The 21,269-nt window shown below is 34.8% G+C and overlaps 1 protein-coding gene across 3 annotated transcripts in view; it reads right to left on the reverse strand.

Annotated features, from left to right (window-relative positions):
• Positions 1-9,839: 9,839 nt before the first annotated feature.
• The window catches only part of LOC134532075 (serine/threonine-protein phosphatase 2A regulatory subunit B'' subunit beta-like), a 191,862-nt gene continuing 180,432 nt past the window's right edge, over positions 9,840-21,269 (reverse strand). Inside the window, exons 12-13 of one of the 3 annotated variants that reach the window (XM_063368273.1) lie at positions 15,645-15,680; positions 12,013-12,091 (exon numbers count right to left, since the gene is read on the reverse strand). In XM_063368273.1, the coding sequence (XP_063224343.1) occupies positions 15,662-15,680 (19 nt within the window). In that variant the 3' untranslated portion in view covers positions 12,013-12,091; positions 15,645-15,661. Of the gene's footprint in view, positions 12,092-15,644; positions 15,681-21,269 lie in introns of all 3 variants that reach the window. The other 2 variants (XM_063368270.1, XM_063368272.1) reach the window with 2 other exon arrangements.

Genomic DNA, 21,269 nt, shown 5'->3' on the forward strand with positions numbered 1-21,269 from the left:
AGATAAACGACAAATTATTTTTCAGAGGACAAGACTTTAAAATTAGGTATCAACCTCATACCGAAGTTGGCCTTATTCAGGTTGATGCTGTATGTGTGTTGTAATGGGGTTAGTTTTTGAATGCAAATCCAAGCTGGAAGAAAGTGTTCCACGTGGAGTGTTGTTCCGATTTGAAGAAGGCCGTGTGCGGCGGAGACGCGCCTGGGTCCCAGTGCTGTTCCCGGGACACCTGCAGCGACGCGTGCCGTGAGAAAGGAACATCAGAAGGCACCTAGTGTGTTCAACTGGGTGTCTTCGGTTCTTCCTGCCTCACGGTGCCCGTGGTCCTTGCTGCGCGCCGATGCACGGACAGTTCGTGGAGCACGCACTGCAGTTGGTCACGGACGTTTAGATATTGGTGTGGACTCTGTTCTTTTACTATCCATTACGGTGCGTAATAAACAGTATCTTGAAAAATTCTTTTCTCAAAGTTATGTACAGCCTTGTTCTCATAGCAAATTCTCATAATGCCTAGAACATTTCTGGTTGACAAATTGAGTTACGAATTGTAGTGCAGTGAAATTTCTTAAATCTGCGAGTTGTGGCCCACAGACGTGTTTGATTTACGATTTTGCCGGGTCAACTCTATTGGACGAAATATACAGACGAGTGTTGGTCTTCAGAAAATTGTTATGGAAATGTAACCCGCTATAAAATCTGAAACACTAGACTGAAATGAAACTACAGTAGAGATAAACTCAAGAGCTAACTAAAAATGCAGGCAGCGCAGTAATGCAGTCTGGTAGCCAAAATCGAAACACCCAGAAGCCACTCAAAACAATCTGAACTCATAACTGTGAGACCTATTTTTTTTGTCTGTCTCTCTCTCTCTAATATGAAAAGTTTGGCAGAAAATGGCTTTATCGAACCTGTCCTGGAACCGAGGACTCCAAAAGTGCGTGTGCCTCATTGATTCAATTCCTTTTTGCTAGATGCGTCATCTGCGTTGGACTGTAGCCTCTTCACGGTGTGCCGCGTGGTAAGGAACATCTGAAAGCATCTAGTTGTTATGTACCTAGTTGGTTCAGCTGTTCCTGCCAGGCTCCACGGCCATTCTCGACGGACGACAGCATCGCTGCTTCCAGTACTGCACATCTGTTGTAACTGTGGTGCGCATGATGGTGTACGTGTGTAATTGTAATGTGTCTGGGAAAATTCTGATGACGGATTGTGGTAATCAGCAGATATTGAGTACTTCCCTGATATGCAGTGTTTGTAACTGCTGAGTTTTTTATCATCCCGCTGGCTTGCAATGTTTTGTGTTAGTCTGCTGATTAATAATGTACAGTGAAACATAGAATTCAGTCTTAGTCTATGCCTACATTCAAGGAAATTTGTCCCATTACATGTATGTTTATAGTACAAAAATACATATAATCCTTGTTACGTTATTAGCTGTCAAAGTTTTATTTTTTATGTTACAATGTAGTTTTTATAAGGAGAAATAAATGAAGTACAGAACAATTCTTTCAGAAAAAATTATTTAATTTCACCTAGTATTTCATTATTCTCAAAATGGTGAGGAAGTTTCTTGACTGCAGAATATATTAGTAATTTTGTCAAACTACTTGAACTATATATTCTAATGATAATTGTAAACACCATCCAGCTTATGCAGCTAACAAATTTTTTCTGAATGTATTTTACACAAACATATTTTTTTCTAGCCTAGATATAGCTGCAGCTAGCCCATGTGAACATACATTTGAAGTAGATGTCTATTGCTTTTAGTGTTCTCGTGTAAAGACCTAATGTAAAGTGTAAAGACTTAATGAGTTAGTATTTCCACGTTAAAGTTGTTTTATCATGTTATATTTACTTTTTAATTTGGAAGAAAGCACAGTTAACAAAAGTGTTTTCACATTATTTTAATTTGACATACAGTTTATGAAAAAATGAAGTATTCCTGGGAAGGAAATGGGTGTGCTAGAAGTAAAACTAAACAATTGAATGATAAAAGAAAATATTCATTTATTAATTCATCGATAAAAATTAACAATTGTACACAATAACGTACAAAAGCAATTGGAAGTGTCTGTAGTAGTGATGAAACGAATATCCGGTAACTATCCGAGATGTGGCGTAGCCAACCTAAATTTACAGTCGGGCAGAATACCGGATAATAAGCAAATATCCGGCCGTATACCGGATTAAAAAAATATATAAAACTTGGTTTCTTTATTTAATCTACATAGCAAATATAATCACCATATTTTCATTTTACAACAAAAATAAATAGTACTCGTACTGCTCTAAGGGCAAATTACGGTTAATGAATATCAATTTCTCTGCATTAAGAGGCAACAAACAGTTTCGCTTTTCTTCATGGACACAGCCAGCTTCAGAAAAAAGTCTTTCACTATACACGCTGCTGTAGGTTGCTTGGCAATTTATAGCAGGATATACTTGTTCTAGGAGTCTGGTGAATCATTCTTTCTACTATGGATGATGGCTCATTGTCTAGTGCAATCATTTCTGCTATTGATTAATGGTACCTCTTGGCTTTTGCGTCATTAACGTCCCAAAGCAATTTACTTTCGAATGGTTTTTATAGTCAAATTGCTTTTTTGCAGATCCTGAAGACGAACTTGTCTCTGGGATGGCTAAAGGCATTGTAGTGGCACAACAGCAGCTGGATCTGTATTCAGTGCACGGAATTCATCTAGATGTTTTGTTTTTATGTGATTTTTCATGGTAGTAGTACCTAGAAAAAATGGGATACCAATAACAAAACTGCTACAAACGTGCCTTAAGGAAAGTAATAAAAAAATCAAAAATTTGGAGTAAATGATTTTTTATTATCTGGGTGAGTCAAAAGTTTATTCAAAAACTATGTTTTATATGAAAGCATTTAAAATTCACACCAATAACGATAAGAAAATATTCTTGAATTATACTTTTTTATATTTTGTGGTTACCTGACATGAAGTAATTAAAAACAAAAGAAAAAGATAAGCTTGTTTTTTTTCTACTACCTGTTTTTTTTTTTCCTTCATCGCCACGAGAAATTTTAACATTGCGTAACAAACAGCAAACTTCAATTGTCACTGTTTATTTCTAATTATTCCCATAAAGGCGAACTTTTATTTACAGATGTCATTTTTTCGTCACTAAATCTGTTTAGAATTAAATTAAAAAATAGTTTTAAAATGTTTTTTTTTATTTAGACTGTCAGGTTTGGTAAAAGTTTTGATGAAAATGGTATCATTGCAACTTGTTTGTTGTGCAATTTTGTATATCTTATCAGACAGCCCAGCAAAGACAGGAAAGAAAATGTTTTAGTAATGAAAATCTCGGGGAAATTGGCTGAAGGAAGTGTGACATCTATTATTTTAAGTTGAGGATATTTGCAATATTTAATTAAAATTACCTATAAGAAATTTGGGGACAACAGTTTTTTTTTTCTTTTCATGTAGAATTTTATTGTTATTTAAATGAGAACTTGATATCCATACAAAAGACTGCCACACAAGACTGACTACACAGCAAAGACAACCTACTTCCAAAACTCAACTTCATATTTAAAAAGAGAAACTAAAATTAACCCATGTAATGATACAAACCTTTTACTGAAAAGCTCAGAGATTGAAGTAAGTTATTCTGTGTAAGAACAGACACTGATGATAACAGGCCATTTTCTTTAATTTGACCAAAATAATTTCAATAAAATTTTAGTTTCACTTTGAATTTCACTATCTGTATCACTTTAATTCACATTGAATGGTTCCGTTTTGTCTTTCACAGGCTAATTGAAATCAAGCTCTGAACTTTATTGATTGTTTCACAGTGTGGAAATAATTTTGAATTTATTCATTTTGCAAAAAAAATCTGTTTATAGTTTAAAAATAAGAGAAGTGTCAAGGTTGTACTATTTTAAAATCATTTCACAGTATGTATATTCAAAGTTACGCGATTAAAAATATTTTGCCGCATAGGTTACGCAAATAAATTCTTTTCACCGAAAGTATTCTGTTCAATTTTATATATATTATATATAGGTTGGTTTTAATAGTAGGGTTATTTATTTGGTACAGTCATTAATTCCTATCAACTGTTCACGGCTTGATATTGTGACATCAGGTATACTTGCTTTAGTCGCACCTTTTTTTTATTTTTCTATCAAATTAAAAAATTTGTACGTTTTTGGAACCCAGCGATAGAAAAATATGATAATGTACAGGCTAGTGTTTCTACCAACGAACAACCCAACCATATGCCCCTTCAGGAGGATAGAGAGAGCACTATTAACAAATCCTTAAACTGTACCCGTTTGGTAATATTTCTAAGGGTCTGTTAACATTAATTTGCAGTTGCACAATATATGTATAGCAGAGTTAAGATTCTACTAAGTACATGTAGTTAAAATTATTTGGTTCATTTAACCTGTACATTAAATGGGAGAAAGAGAGTCAAATTATTCCTTATAAATGTTAATACTTTTATGTTCATTGGGTGTTGTATACTTCAATCATTTAACAGAAAAAGCAGAATTCTTAACATAGTATTTCAGAATTTTCCCAACAACATGTTTTCAAGATATTTGAAAAGATGCTTAGTTATGTGCAATGTTCGTAGTGTGTTCATGTTTCAAATATACTTCATAAGTTAATATTGGTTTTACATTAAGTTATTTTTTGATTTTGTAATTATATTTTATGGTGACTATTCTTAAATGAAAAGGATTTTTCTGTAGTATTTGTTTTGAATATGTATAAATTAATAATTTATTACATTCCTCGTATTGAATTTGTTGGTTACTGCGCAGAATAATACGACATCGAGAAATGGTTGTTAAAAATGTAATATTATTCATGTGTGTGTGGCCCTCAGATTATTTGGAAAAAGTATATCACTTGCCTTCGAAAAGAGCGAACTTGGTCGTCGCTGCTGTAAAAGATCTGCAATAGACCTGGCAGTTGTGTTTAGCACTTGCTAAATGTGGTGAGGAGGTTAGTTTGAGGATTGCTGGAAAAAAATTTGATTAAGACAAATCATTGAAATGAGACCACAATTTTTTTCTTCTTTTTAATATCTTTTAGCAAACTGTTAAAATATACTGGTTCTAACATTAAGTTCACTCCACATTTCATATTAAAATGATATGCAGTATGAAATACACCAAAATAACAGACAATATGCTATTGAGAATTTTTCTCAGTAACTTTTCTACATTTATGCATTTTACATGGATACATTAACAACTCTTTGGGTTTTAGCAGGAGACAGTGCACTTAACTATCACCACTAAGTGTTGGCGATTATCATTTCACATTGCCCCTAGTAGAGAAATTGCATCTTCAGTAAACCCTTATTCAGTTCATAACTTTGAAAGTGGAAAGTGTGTGTTTGCAAATTTCTGACAGGTAATAATGATTTATATATAATATATATAAAGTCATTTCATAACAGTTATGGCAGTTAATTGGTGTTTTGTTAGATGTCATATTGTCAAGTGAAATTAAATTCATACATTTTAATTTCTGTAGTTAAATACAGAACAAGCTATTAGGTGTGTGTTGGGGATGGTTTTGGTTCTGAAAATGCCACCAAAAATACTGAGAACTTAAAAACCAGAATACATTTATTGTAAAAAAAAAATTCTTTATTTTCTTTTGTACTTAACATGTTGATTTTTTTAATCATGGTTATGATTTAAGGGTTATTTCTGAAATCTTAACGAGTACTTCCCTTGCATTTATTGTTCTGTACCTAGTATTTTCTACAGATAATTAGTGTAACATAATTGGATTGTAAAAAGTGGCGCAAGTAATGATGTCCACATCTAATGAACAACATTTTAAGGGAAATGATTTAATTTTCCTTATGTAATCATATCAAATGGACTTAAGTGCTCTTTTGGTGAAACAATTGTTGGTCGAATATACTTTTCTTGGGTATCTTTCCTTTTCAGAATATGTCTACTGTTAAAATAAATTTATTTTTGATTTTGAAAACTTTTCTACTTTGTGCTAGAGATGACAGAACACATTAGTGAGCCTCATGGTCCTAAATGTTTATTATGACCCCCTCTCTATTACGACGTTCCCGGTAACCATGAGGTGTTGTAACAATGGGGTTTTACGTATTAGTTTTCTGTGCAACCATCAGAGTTAAATTAAACAAATTCTGTGTTAGTTGTTTGTGTGGCAGTTTGTTTGAGGTCAGTGCATCGGATTACTAGTTAATGATTGTAATTAGTTGCTCCAGTTTTGTCCTTTTACATTTAAATTAGGGATGGGGCGACCGAATCCAATATTCGCCGAATCCGCCGAATCCTAGGGATTCGAAGGTTCGGCGGGTCTGATATAGGATTCGTCAAAGGATTCGGTTTTTACTATTTACGGGAAAAAAATACAGTAAAACTCGCTTACGAGGTCCCGCATGGTAGGTTTTTCCGTATAAAGCGTTTAATTTGCCCGAGGTCTCGTCATTTACGCCATTAAATGTGTGATATAATGTCCGTTAAAATGTTTTCTGAAACTTCTTGTCTCAAATAATGGCACACGTAAATATGAAGAAAAGACAAATGAACAACATACGAAGAAATATGGATGATGTACCATAACTACAGTACAAACCCAATAGTTATTTTAAGATAATTACCATAAAAAGAACTAAAGATTCTTTGTAGAATACCATAATTACTACAGAAGCATGATAGCTACCATATTTGCACTATAGTTACCGCAACAACTGAGATGTATATTTACCGTGATAGTAATGTATTATTTATTTATGACATATTAAATTAAAGAACATTGTTTAAAAAAAAGATGATGTTATTCTTTGATATGTACGGTTGGCACATGTTGCTAAGAAATAATGCGATCTGAAAGAATGCAGTACTACTACGAAAAGTGAAAATGGTACTCGTGGATTTTTAGGTTATGGCAGTCTCTTTCGTTTTTCAGTAATATCGGCCGAAAATTAACGAGCGTACTGTATCGGAAGTCGGCAGAAATGCCGATTCAACTAAATATTGGCAAAATCGGCTTCTTCAATACAGCTCTACATTTAATGACATGAGTAAACATACTTCAGACTTCAGGATATTGAAAAAGACTTTAATTTCCATGTAGGTTTATTGTGTGTATGTTTTTTTTGCAAGTGTAAATTGAATGAAGTAAAATGTTTTTATTTTTATTACTTTCAATTGATTAAACTTTAATGACCAGTTACAGATATGTATTTATGACACTAATTTTGAGGTTAAGCAATTTTACTAAAGCATTCCAGCCACGCAGGTTGCCAGCGAGAGACGCTTCTCTTCTGCTGGAAACACTATCTCCAATCGTAGAGCTAATTTAACTCATGAACGTGCAGAACAAATTATTGTTCTGAATGATAGATTAAAGAACAGAATTTAATACTGTGTGACAATCTCTCTCAGAATTATTGTGCTGAAAAGTGGAAATGTTGAAACAATGTGAATGTACTTTTCAAACAACATGATTTTTGGTGCTAAGTTTGTTGAAGCTCAGTAAGGACTCCAGAAAAATTGACAAGGGTGATATTTTTCCAAAGATATGTTACATTTACACAAACATATACTTGGTTATGTTAGTTGGATGATATCAGTTACTAATGAACCAATGGAAACAGGTAAGATTCAATGAAAAAAAAAGTTATTTTTTTTCTAGCAGTGCAAAATGTAAACACACTCTGTAAATAGTTACCCAAAATTAATAAGCCCACTTCATTTTAATACTTTATTCAAACATGATATTAAGTTTAAGATAAAAATAATTTCCCAAAAGTGTAACTGTACCACAAAAGCTCGAGCTCGGCTCGAAGTAAAATTCTTAGGCTCGCAGTCCTCTAGCTTATTTATAGAAAAAATCCTAACCGCTAATCTGTACTAAAACTGAAATTTCTCAAGAAAAAATTGTTGTCTTTATATACACTTATACCAGAAATGTACCAATCTACATGTGATAAAGTCAAGGGACTTTTAGTGCAATCAGAATACATCTCACTTACATTAGATATGTGGACATCATCTATTAAAAGATTCGGGTTTGGGTTCGAGATTCGGCAATTCCAGTCGAGGATTCGAGTTAGGATTCGGATTCGAGGAAATCAGGATTCGCCCCATCCCTAATTTAAATATATCAATAAAAATAATTATCAAGGCTACCATTGTTGCTTGTGACTTGTTTGTGATTGACATAACAAATCTTATCTTTCAAACTTTCATTTCATACATCCTAACTCTAGTGATGACATTGATTTGATTTTTATTAAAATTTAAATTGGTTTACACCCGATGCACATATACATTCGTGTTGTTTTTGTTGTGTTTATTTATGCCATGCTGAATAGTTTGCCTTTCGTAATTTTTCTCTACGGAATATGTTTTATATGTTTTAAATGTATAATAAAAAATTGTGGTTTGCAGTGAAAGGTAGCTTGACATGGGGTAATAAGAGGTGTGTATCAGCTACATTTAGTTATTTGTGCAAGATGTACCTCAAGTCTCCCTCGGCTGACAAAACAACCCTCCCTTGACTTGTGTGAAAACACGGCCCGTGCACAATAGCACAATGTGGTATCTGCAGCATGGTGTAATCCCCACTTACTGTTGTTACATGTAGGATACGCTGTGGTATAGCCTCAGTAAGCAATTTGTCTGTGGTTGCACGAATATCCCAGAATCTCAGAACTCTGAATTCTTTTTAGTAATATATATAAAAACACACTTTCTAAACAATCTCGTTTAGTTAGAATTGTTGTATAAAATAATATTCAAGTGCTAGTACATTTCTTGTAACTTGTAACCAATTATGTGACACATCATAAGCGATGGTGGTGGCAAAGTTTTTGAAAGGGTAAAAATGCTATGCAATTTAAAACTTGTATCTTTAAATTTGCTGAACAAGCTTTGACTGTTAGTTTTTGTTTGGTGGCTCGATAAGGCTCCACTGTGAATGTGCCATAGGGGATATAAGGCCCCTAATAGACTGAGCATGTTAAACATGGCGGATTCATGCTGTCAGACGGCGCAAAGTAAACAAGCTATTTACCAGCCTGTATACAAGTTATATGTGACTGTTAATTATGCAATAAGCATGGATATCACTAGGGACTTATTTCGGGTGGTGAGAGGGCATATGAATTCGAATAAATAAGAAAGGAGCTTTATAGCTTGCGTAAATATACTGCCTACTAATCAATAATCTGAAATAGAATATTGTAACAATTAGAAATACATAATTTAGGAAATTATATAATACAATATCAAATGCTAACCATGAACAACCATGTTACTTATTCGTTATTCCTAATGAATATGTGGACTATGTGACTACATTACAATTGATAGTAGGACATGTAACTTATATAAAAAATTGCCATTGGATTTACTGGCTATGCAGTTGATTACTTGTGGTTATTTGCAAAGCACATTGCATCATTGTGAAAGTATGGTGACCAAACTTTAAAATGAACTGGGCTGGATGCATCCACCAACAATTTTCTTTTCTACAGTTTTCTCAGTCGAGTTCACATTGCAGTGTTTTGATCGTCCGTGTATTTTTTACATCTCGGCGGGTCACCCCGGGACATGTGTCTGTCAAGTTTTCTAAACTCTTCTATTACAGGCCTAACTTAACGTCTTACAAATAATCCAGGAAAGTTGGGAATTTTGTAGCTCTAGATTGGCAGACACCATGATTATAATCTGTGAATATCTTTAAAAAAAAAATGGTGATAAAGAATAGCAAATGCAAGGGAAGTATGTATCTTGTTAGGATTTCATAAAGAACCCTTAAATTATGATACTGATGATAAAATGGGGGGGGGGGGGGGGGGGGGGGGATGTGGTCAACATAGTGTGTGAGACCATGCCTTAATGTATAAAACATTCATGTATGTCGAGTGATGTGTGTGATGGCTACTTACAGTTTAGCAGCTCAAGATGTGCTAAGGCATGTCAGTAATAGTTGATGGTGTTAGCAAAGGCGTAAGTTATGATGAGTTTTATATTTTTCAAAATGGATCCTGTTCCAAGGTTTGCAGAATTTTGTTTCACGATACAAGATGATAGCTCATCTACAGGTAGTTGGTTAACATAAAGACTTTTTTATTTATAATTTTCATGTATATATTGTACACTAAATTAACATATATTTAAATAAAACTATCTTCGTGTGTGCAAAGCATCACATAAAAACTTTATCTTTAACAGCGAACTAGTTAGGTTACTTAAACTATTTAAAAGTTGATTACACTTAATGTGTAGATTGAATTGTCTTTGGTAAGTTGTAATAAATGCTCATGAATTTGATAAAACTTCATTTTCTATCCATAAACATGAGAAGTTTAAGAACTTGAAATGTCAAATCACTGAGGGTAAATGTCATTCGCAGTTCCTTGTCCTAGTCTTATAAAGGGATTAGTGTGAGTTAATTGATTTGTGGACATTTCAGTTAGCTTGTTAGTTTTCTTTGCTGGAATATCTGACAAAAAAAAATCTTGATTTCCTTCAGAATGGTTAAAATATGTAGCTTTGATTTCCACTGCTAACATAGTATTTCTTTTTTTAACTAAACACCCTTTTAATATCAAATTCAGCTATAGACATGGCAATAGTGCCTCTGGAATTGTATTCCCCTAGTTTAGTTGCCAAAAATGTTGCAAGCTAAGTTTTGTTATGTGTATGCATTTTATAGCCCATAGCAGATTTAATACAGACAAATGCAGCTAAGGAATAGGTGATCATGTAGATGTTCTTAGTCGCCCATTGGTTAAGTTCTGGTTATTTGCTATGAAGTCCTTTAAGAACACATTTATTTTCAGACTAGATGAGATCCAATGCGTCAGTAAAATGTGTTCTGGTGTGGATTGTACTGGCAATAAGGCATATGTATATAAAGAGTACTCAATAGTCAAAAGAGAAATGTAAAATTACATTTGAAATGAACACAGACTGGTGTTCAGCCCATTAGTCTTTACAGATTCTGTGTGTTATATATGTTTACAGGCGTATTTTCTTTTGCAAATCTGTAAGTGTTGGTTGGAGTCTAGTGTCAACTCGCATGATAGAGAAGGCACAGTGTTGGTGCTCATATTGTGTCATTAGGAGTTTATTTCCAGGTTGTGGTTGCATCTGGTGTCTGTAAAATAATAGTGTTTAATGTGTCTTGATCATTAACTTTTAATGGATTATTTCTGTGCATTCAATAGACTGTGTCGTTGATGCTACTAAACGCATTCTGCCAAACAAAAAAAAACTTAACTGAATCATATTTGTGTCATTAAGTTGCTGTCAGAGATAACACTTTGATAGAACTTTATAAACAACATTTAAAAGGAGATTGCTATGTACATGATTAATTGCTAAATATGTTAACACACGTTTTCAGGAATATCATAACAGGCATCGCAAGTTGCTCTGAAATACAAAATGTTTTTCTTTTCTTTTAGACTTGACTCACATGTAAATGTTTTACAAATGCTAGAGAATTACTCGATAATTGAATGTTGAGTCTGTTATATATAAAATGCACTAATGTGCAAGGCACAACATGCATTTTATCCTTGAATGCACCCAGGTGCATGTATTTCACACAGTTCATGTAAATGTCTTCTCACAAAAATTAAAAGAAATAGTCTCAACCATTCTCAAATAACAGTGAACAAACATTAAGTCATTGAGTTAGAAAAAAAAAGGTTCTTAAAAATGCTCGTCTAATAACTTGCACACTGAAGTGTTAACAACTCACACAAAACTAATACTTCGCTTTTCCTCAAAAATTGTCACCAATTATTTCTTGTGTCTCTGAGGTTTTCAGCACTGTCATCAAGTGTGTAGCACGTATCCGAACAAAGACATGCGTGTATCATGGATCGTCACACGGAGCAGTCGTCGCTGTCTGCTGCATAGTCCGCATAGTCTTCATCTTCCACGTCGAAGTCCGTGACTTTGAAACTTGGGCTTTTCCAGGTTCCATTAACCATGACGGCTTTCACCGCAGGGTGGTTGTTGTTGGTAACAATGTTGTCTAGGTTGGGGGAGAGGACGTCTTCGCCTTCCGTGTCATCTTCGTACATCCTGCAACAAATAACTGTTGTGTTTTCAACCGAGCATAATGCTTGTGACTTGTGAGCCTGCAGTTAAAAACTGTAGCTGCCCGTGACAATAATTGCAAAAAATAATTTTTTATGCATGTTTATGAAGGCTAAACTGTCTTTATAAGAGGACTCTAACCCAGTTGTTCTCATACTTTCTTTTTAAGTTGGGGTGCATTTTAAATGCTACAAATAATTGTTGGCATGCCAGTTCTATTTTTTGAGAAATATATTATAATAATTAATTTGAATATTACAGATATATACTGATACAGTACCATACCAAACCGAATCACTGTTGGGGCAAAACCTGAGGAAGTGTTCACATAACACATAATTATACATAATAATGATGTAACATAAGAGCAGTATATCAGTAATGAAGAGGTACAGTAGGGTATTTATTTTTTTCATCTAGACCCACATTTCTCTGGAATACCACAGGGCGCGCTCCAGCCTGTAACAAAGCTATATCTGTCGTAATTGTTCCCAAGAAAAACAGGCTCAAATGCAACAACTCAGTTCTTACAGCTTTTAAAACAGCCAACCAGGGCCCCATGAGCTGTGTGTGTGTACAGGAGTGAAGACCACAGATAGGGGAAAAAGGGGGGGGGGGGGGGGGGGGGGGGGGGGGGGGCGCTTTACACTTGCATGGTTGTCAGTTTTCCATATGTGACGTCATGTCTGAACGATTAACCGAAGTAACTGAGCAGTTGTGTCCGGCAAGACCTCCAGTATTTGAACTGAGTCCTGGACCTCAGTTCCCTCCGGCCAGCTGACAATTCAGTCCCGATAGTTGCATCTGTGAACTCTCAGATCCCTTCCCGAACTGCGGGATCTGGAATGAAATTTAAAAAAAGCTACCTGTTACGATGTTATGGTGGAAAAGGTAAAAGTAATTGAACCACATGGAAATCGTTAAGTGGTAAAAAAAACTGCAACAGTGTCTCAACCTTCCGGAGAACTGATGCAACTAATGGAAGAACCGGTGGACCTCGATGAAAGACTGAGCTATGGATACAAATGCTCCGTTCAGTTTACTTTTCCAATCACGATTCAGTTAAACTGCTGTCAGAATTAATTGCACTTCAGAAGAAAGAAAGAATTGATTTAATGTCCTTATGTATACATGGCAGACAAGTTAAAATGATTTAAAAATTTGGATCCTGGCCCGAAAGAAAGATGTTTCAAGAAAACTAAAATAGTGCAATGTAAAACTTGTAGCAGGTTGAATAATTCTTACATATTTTGTTCAGCTGCAGTGAAGTTTGAAGTCTGCATGCAAAGCATTTTGATGTCAATAGTGATGATCATTTACAAGGCAGACAATGCAGCATTGACATGGGCAGTGGAGCAAATGTGACCATTACTAACAAGGTCCTAAGAGAAAGAAGAGAAGTTTGGGCACTTGCTACAAAAAAATGGGGGAAAAGCATGAGATGGTGCAGGAATTGAAATGTTTCGAAGATGAATATCAGTCTTGAAATATATGAGTAAGAAGACCTCACATTAGCCAAAGGCGGGTACTGATCAGGTTTGAAGTAAAGTTGTTGCAAACGAAACCAATACTAGTAGTTAGTGCAATATGATAAAAATAGAGCCCACAATACGTCTGGATGTATAAGAAAGCATCATGTGTGTAAATAAGGCAAAAATGCACAACTGTGACAAACTTCTGTGGTGAGCTGCTAAGCTTAAAGCTTAAAAGCCTAGGCAGCCAGTTTTTGAGTAGTCAGTAAATTTTTTTTAATGATCAGGTTACTGAAAAATATTAGACTTATTTTAATTTGTACCAGTTCTGTATACATATTCATTCTTCCGCCTTTTACAACTAAATTATTATATGAGGCATTGTTCATGTCCTGGGGTTATGCTAACCCTTAAAATTTTACTATAATAATTTGAATACCTACATAAAAACATTTGCAAACACGCAACTTTATTGAAATGTGAGAAATACTGAATCTTGCCACTATTAGAGTGACATGCTACAAGTCCACTTGTTTTATTCATGCAATTTATTAAATACTGTCAAATTAATGATATGGATATTGTCAGCTGGGAGGTAAGTACTTGCTCAATTATAATATGTTTTAGTAATACAATCAGTATATATACTAGACCATTTAATGAGAGCACACATTAACAGGCTAAATAAATACTTGCATTATTAAATAAATACATTAATTAATCACATTATTTTTTGTGTACAATTTTTTAAGGGAAAATGTATTAAATATACTTAAAATATATATAAAATATAAATGTAGTTTTAGTGTTATATAGAAATTTAAATACATTGCTCATTATTTAATGTAAAAACTGAAGCCAGAAAGAGTTTAATTTCTAACAGAAGCATTGATGGAGTCAGTAGAGGTAACATTAAATAATACACGCTATACACATAACTTTACCAATATATTAATGTGCACACTGCTGGTTTATGTGCCTTTGTATCAAGTATGTAGATATTTTTTTTCCTCTATGGACATACGCCAGTGAAAAGAGCATATCGGGAGGTCGGAGTTAAATTCACGCTCTTTCAGGAGGGAAGAGGGTCTATGGTGCTACACAATAGTAAAATAACAGTTTGTTTAGTTATAAATTTCAAACAATACAATTTATTACATGGCATGTAACAGTAAAAGCAGCGTAAGCTAATGTTATGATGATGAAATGTGTCCATTTCTTAATGAGTTTCTTTCAAAGTGTTCAAAACAGTTACCAATTTATAAATTAATACCTACTTCAGAAATTTGTAGTTATATATATTTTCTATTTTACTTTATTTTTACCTGTCTATACACCATTGGCCACTGAAGAAAAAAATAAAATTTTACAATGCAGTTACTTAGAGTATAAGAGATTATATTTTTAAAAAAAATCTGTTTCACATGTGAAACTGTCCTCAAAACCAATTAGAAAACTTTCTGATTATTCTGACAACTACTCTGCACCCATAAAATGGGAGAGCATTTTATATAGCAGCATGCAAAATAACAATCATATCTTTTTTGTTTAAAGGAAATAAAAATTGTAATTTTCAATTTTTTGTTAAATATACTACAATCAGAACACAACAATTAAATAGGCAGCCTAATTAGTGTTAGACAAACAAAACATGTATGGCCATGACTTTTCAAAAATGCAGTGGGTAGTTCAGTTTTTTAAAGTTTGTAAATGCTTGTACAAGTTATTGTTAGCATATATCAGAAATTTTTATTTAGTTTGAAATTAATTTTTGTTCCAATTAAGAGAAAAATTTATAAAGTTAAAATATTCTTATGCAGAGTTAAGTATTGAATAAACTAGTGGCAGACAACTTCCACTATTTTGCGGATGCTTATTCTGTCAGTGTATTGGTTGATTCTCAGGTGTATTACTGATTATTATGTTAACGTACCCGAAGTAGCGAGCACAATATTCATGATGCACATTCTATGCAACAAAAGATGCAAGCCAAACGAAGCCAAGCAAGGCAGCACTCGCACACACAACGGGACTGGCACACACAGAACGGCGAAGGTGGTACTTACTGGCCCGCTCCAAGGGGCTACATGTCATCCACCAGCCTGTGAACAGCACGCACCAATCACAACCACCCACACCACGAACCACTCATCTCAGTGTCTGCAGCAGGGGGGAGGGGGGGGGGGGGGTGGCTAGGTCTCCTCGCAAGTGGTCTGAATTTACTTCAATTAGCTATACAAAAGTTTTTACAAAATGTATTTCTAAATGTCTGTTAGAAACACTGATAGTTATGGAGTAAATACAATCATTATGTCATTAACTAAATTAAAGTTTTAGTTCAAAGGTTCTCAAGTAATGATTATTGTTTTGTTTAGTATTATTGCTCTTACAAAAAAAGTTTTAGCACTACTATAAATATTTTGTAGTAGAAAGCCGGAACACTGATAATGATCAACTCAAGGTCCAACTCAAATATTCAGAGCTACGGAAACCCTTTAAAAAGAAAAAAAGGAGCAGTGAAACTACCAAAAGGTAGGTATGTTATGAAGAGTACTTTATTTGGTGCAACTAAAAACAAGTTTTATAACTTTGTCAGGTATTCCAAGACACAAAAATAAGGTTTTAGGCACTGAATATGCTAGACCTATAACTTAACTTAATTCCTAATGCAAATTGCTGCTCCCAAACCCTTGGATAAAAGTCACTGCCGGTGCCTTAATTTTATGGAACATATTTTGGTGTCCCATTCATTACAAATCTGAGCCCAAATTACTGTGCACACCCAGAGCTCACTTTTTGGTGATTTTTTTTTTTATTTGTCCGTGTGGGATAGCTGATATATATCATACAGGTATACATATAAGCTTTTGTGAACATCGCGATCAAGCATATCAGTGAGCAACTGAAACTTTGGAGTGAAACTATCCTGGAATACATTTTGTACACTTAAATGGACATAACAAGAAATAATCTTAATATTACTTGAGAAAATTAGCTTTACAACTTAGAAACCCAAAGTTACTACACAACTGCTGTGTCTGAAGTAGAGTTGTAAAGTGCACATTACCTGGGATAAAACATATGGATGTGAGCACATTTAAAATCCATCCCTGGGAAATTTTTAAAACCTTTTTAGGGCAAGTCCTCAACGAAGAGGTTCCCAGAAATTGTCCGTTAAACAAAATGTTCATCCATAAAATCACATTTACTCATGGAGAACATTGTTAATGTCCCAGGTTATGTTCCTAGAACTTCCAAAGATGCCTAACATTTGATGTAAAAACTTTATGGCCGGAATTACAACGGTTGTCGCTACCCCCCTACGCTCCCCGTGCATCTTCCTGCCTCGGCGCCGTTGTGTATCGCTAAGTGGCCCCACAAAGTAGCGAGAATGGATGCTGCCCTACTGGACTGTTCGGGAGTCGGGTCGGCCCAGGATGACGCGACTCGTCACAACTGCTCTCGTCGGTTCGAGAAGGGCGTCTAAGACTACTTAAGCAGCGACGCTGGCCTCTGCGGCAGTTACGGTGACAGAGTTCCATGGTGAGTTCTGCGAGGAGTGAGGCGAAGTGTGCCGCGTGAGTTCAGCGACAGTGTGGTGAGAGTTCCGAAGTGGATTCCGAGTAAAGGGAAGTGCGACATCGGCGAAGACGGTGAGGGATTCCCCCCTGAGAGTGGTGCAACGCGGAGGTCGATTGGATCATGAGAGTGCGGCGACTGAGTGGCGCGAGACTGTGTGTGTGGACAGGCGCGAGGTAATAGGCGAACCACTGTCAAGCCTAGCTCCAGTGAGGAGTGCGAACTGTGGAACTTGGCAGACATTGAGTGACTTCCGAATAAACAATTTTAAGTACAATTATTTATTATTAATGTAAATATTAGTAATTAATAAAACTGTAATAAGACTCATTTGGACTATCCCTTACGAACCCAATTCTTCCCACATTGGTTGTAACTTTATATATAGAAATAGTTTACTTTTTTATGTCCTCTATGATGTGAAAAATATATATAAAAAAATTGTATTGTTATTAATTTTAGTATTAAAAAGGTATAACTTCTATCACACGTGCATTACACCCAGATTTATTCTGTCTTTATTTAATTTTTTTTTTTGTTTTGATCATCAATCAGAATTAAAAGACTTTCCATCAGCTGTAAACCAGGTAATGAGGTTTTTCGTAAACAAGAAAATGTAGAGTCGAGTCATGTCAAGTAAAGTGCTTGTTCCACGTTACGCAACTGTGTCTAGCCTCGCGCAAGGCTCGTTTAATAAACCAGCTGGTGATCTGTAACCTTAATGGGAAGCTGTTCGGACACATTCAGGAATAAAACTCGCGAGTTAGGTTACAACTGTGGCCCAGCAGAATGTGCTAATCCAAATGTCTTTGCATACCAAAATGTGTTTCTTGAAACATAATTTTCTCATGTAATTTTATCACTGATGACAATGTAAGGTTATTATTTTACAATTTAAAAAAAAGCATAACCTGAACATCCACATCTGCTGGTGAAAGTCAACGCTGCTTGATCCTGATCTAAGCCAATTGTGTATAGTAATAATTATAATAATACACTTTATGACTTTAAGTGTTCCCATTTCACATTTCCGTTAGAGACAGTGTGTCAGTCGAATCTAGGGTCCTATCCCATCTCTTAACTTCTTGTCGGATCATTTTGAAGGCTTCATGTCTACCTGTATGGTACCAATTAGTGAAATATTTAATTTTAGCATGAGGAATATTTATGTACCTCAGAGCAAAACAAGCCTTAAGGTGGACTCTAAATGATCTGTTGCATATGTCAAAAAGCAAAGCAATTCACATTGCTCCACACATCCATCGAATACTTTATTTTATTTTGATGCTACCCACAGACTAGAAGGCTTAAATAGTGGTGAAAATTTCTCTTGTAGAAGAAGAATATATGATGATCATGCTAGATAGGCACTTATAAATCATTAAACTCAAATTTTTATTGCAGTTCCGTGTGTTGTTCAATTTTTGTGTCAAACACCAAACTCAAAAATGTGTCCAAATGTAAGTTAGATACATTTAATGGAAGTAATTAAATAAACTTCAAAACCGTGTAGATAATAAAGGTTGCAGGCAATACATTGCTAACATTTTGGAGGTTATAATTTACTCTGCTGTCCATCGAAAGTTAAGGCTTGGGAAGATTTTGCCGGATGAAATTATTACTGCGAGTCCAGCTTTAGTGCAAATATTTATTTGATTGCAGGTTATGCGTTTAAAGTTACTTTATTATTGAACAATAACTTAATAACTCACTTAAAAATTGTTCTGAATATATTGGCAAGACCAGCCAATGTCTGAAAAATTTATCTAAACTAATATAAGTCCAGTTCCGTACCTGTGGCTGCACAAGGAATTAACCATGAGTAGAAACCGGAAAAATTCGCAAATTCATTTCGCGATAGGCTAAAATACAATTAGTTATACCTGTGCTGCCTCTGCTATTGGCTTACAACTCAACTGAATGACTGGGCCAATGAGAAACACCCGACCAAAGCTTTATCAAATCTCAGGCTGCTACGTTGGGACGTCTCACAAGACAGCAGCCAATGAGTGGGTGGCATTTGACCGAGTGTATGTAGAACTATGGAGTTCATCCTGCAGGTCATTGAACCCGCCAATTTTTCCCGTCCCTAACCATAAGTTCCTTCTTGCTGGTCATACGCATGTGGAAGATGATGGAAAACATGAGCTGCACCTGAACACTAGTCTAACGGGATCTACTAGAAGTGCATCGCGGTGGACGCGGCCTTCTTTGCGTTGCTTCATAATCCTCGAAAGGGATGCAGCTGCATCCTTACATGCATTAGCTTCGGAATCTTGTTTTATTTTGTTTGTAAATAACATTACTTAAGTTTACCGGAACAAGATTTGTTTAAAACATTGATTTTTCAAATAGACCTAATGTTAATAAAATAATGTTAATGTTAATAAAATAATTTACATGGTTATTTAATGCTCATTTTCAGTATTTTTAACATTTCAAAATTAATAATTTTTTTACTTTGTTCGCTAACATTTTTAAAATTGGTCTTTGTTATTTATTTACGTTTTGCTGAATATTCTTAGAAATCTCAACTCAAAATGGCTACGTGCACGTTGGTACGACCAACTGCCAACAGGTGGTGCTAGCAGTTAAAGTATTCGGATACTATCCATCCATTAGAAATGTGTCCTTTACATTGTGGCTGCATTTGCTAAGAAATGCATCCCTATGTATTCTAATACAGCTAGTGTCTAGAGCAGTTTCTTTAACTTGCGTGTAAAGTTGCCCAATTGTGACAGGTTCATGTGGTTCTGCGGAAAATGTATTACGTGGAACTTCAAGCTTGCATGAGGCACACGCACACTAAACTTACTGCCAAGAACTAAGCTAGTCATTAGCAGCTTGGTGCTACCATATTTCTCGACTACCAAGGTAGGTCATACTTTCCTAGTGATTTGTGTAGCCTGTAGCAAGGGAGAATATATATTTTTTTGTAAGAAGCTATTGTTAATGTACAATGAGCCTGCGTATTGCTATAGAGTGACTCACTCATCCTAAGTTTGCAGTGGCACTTAACTGGGCATTTACTCTTTACAATGTACAGTTCTGCCGTAAGTGTTGTCCTTGTTTGTGTGTGCTCTGTTGCCAGATATACACCACAGAGCACAATACGTTTAGACACAACTTTAAAGTATTTTATCTTTGAAAGATTTGTGCAATGGGAGTGCATGACTTGATCTAAGCTTTTGGACATACGCCATTGCTAAGCACATTTATGTCTGTAGAAGAAAACTACAAAAAACACAAATTAAGCAAAAAATTGCTGTTGTCAACAGGATATAAACACCACATAATATTCCATAACAGCAATATGGTCAACAAACAAAAAAAAAAAAAAAAAAAAATGGACTAACAGAACGAAAAAAAAAAAAAAAAAAAAACAAACACAAATGATGACGACAAAAATATTGAACCCAAAAAAATTCAGCACAACAGTTGAAACGAGACAAAAACACAACAAAACTTTTGTGTTTTTTGTAGTTTTCTTCTACAGACATACATGTGCTTAGCAATGGCGTATGTCCAAAAGCTTACATCAAGTTTAAAGTATTTACAGAAATTTTTAAATGTACACTAAACACTGTATTTTATAAAGGAAAATATGGATTGAGAATTTTTGAAATTTCTTTTTATTGTTGCATTTCCGTGAGAGCATCATCTGATTAATTTAAATTTTTACTTCAAAGGAGACAAAACTAAAAGTTACAAATTTGAGCATAGGACATAATTTAATGGAATGCCTTGTTATTGATATTTACCTACAGCTACAAATAGTTTCTCCTGTGAAATAATTATTTGTGTTTAGTATAATCAGGAAAGTCATAAAATAGGTTTTAAAAATATCAAAACATATAACTATAAATAGTATACAAAACAACATATTTAATGTTAGGGGTAGTATCAGTCTGGCAACAATGGGGGTTGTTCACTGTATTGCAATCTTAGCATGAGGCAGACCACACAAGTTACACATTACTAACTGCTAAAGCTTTCTTTTGGCGATGGAGATAAATAGAGTTTACTACTTTGCTGGAAGAGAAATATACCAACTGTTTCTTTTTCTATCCAGCACAGTTCCAAATTCAAAACAAATCCCCCCTTCCATGCTT

This window comes from Bacillus rossius, chromosome 5 (assembly GCF_032445375.1).
Source record: "Bacillus rossius redtenbacheri isolate Brsri chromosome 5, Brsri_v3, whole genome shotgun sequence".
NCBI lineage: Eukaryota > Metazoa > Arthropoda > Insecta > Phasmatodea > Bacillidae > Bacillus > Bacillus rossius.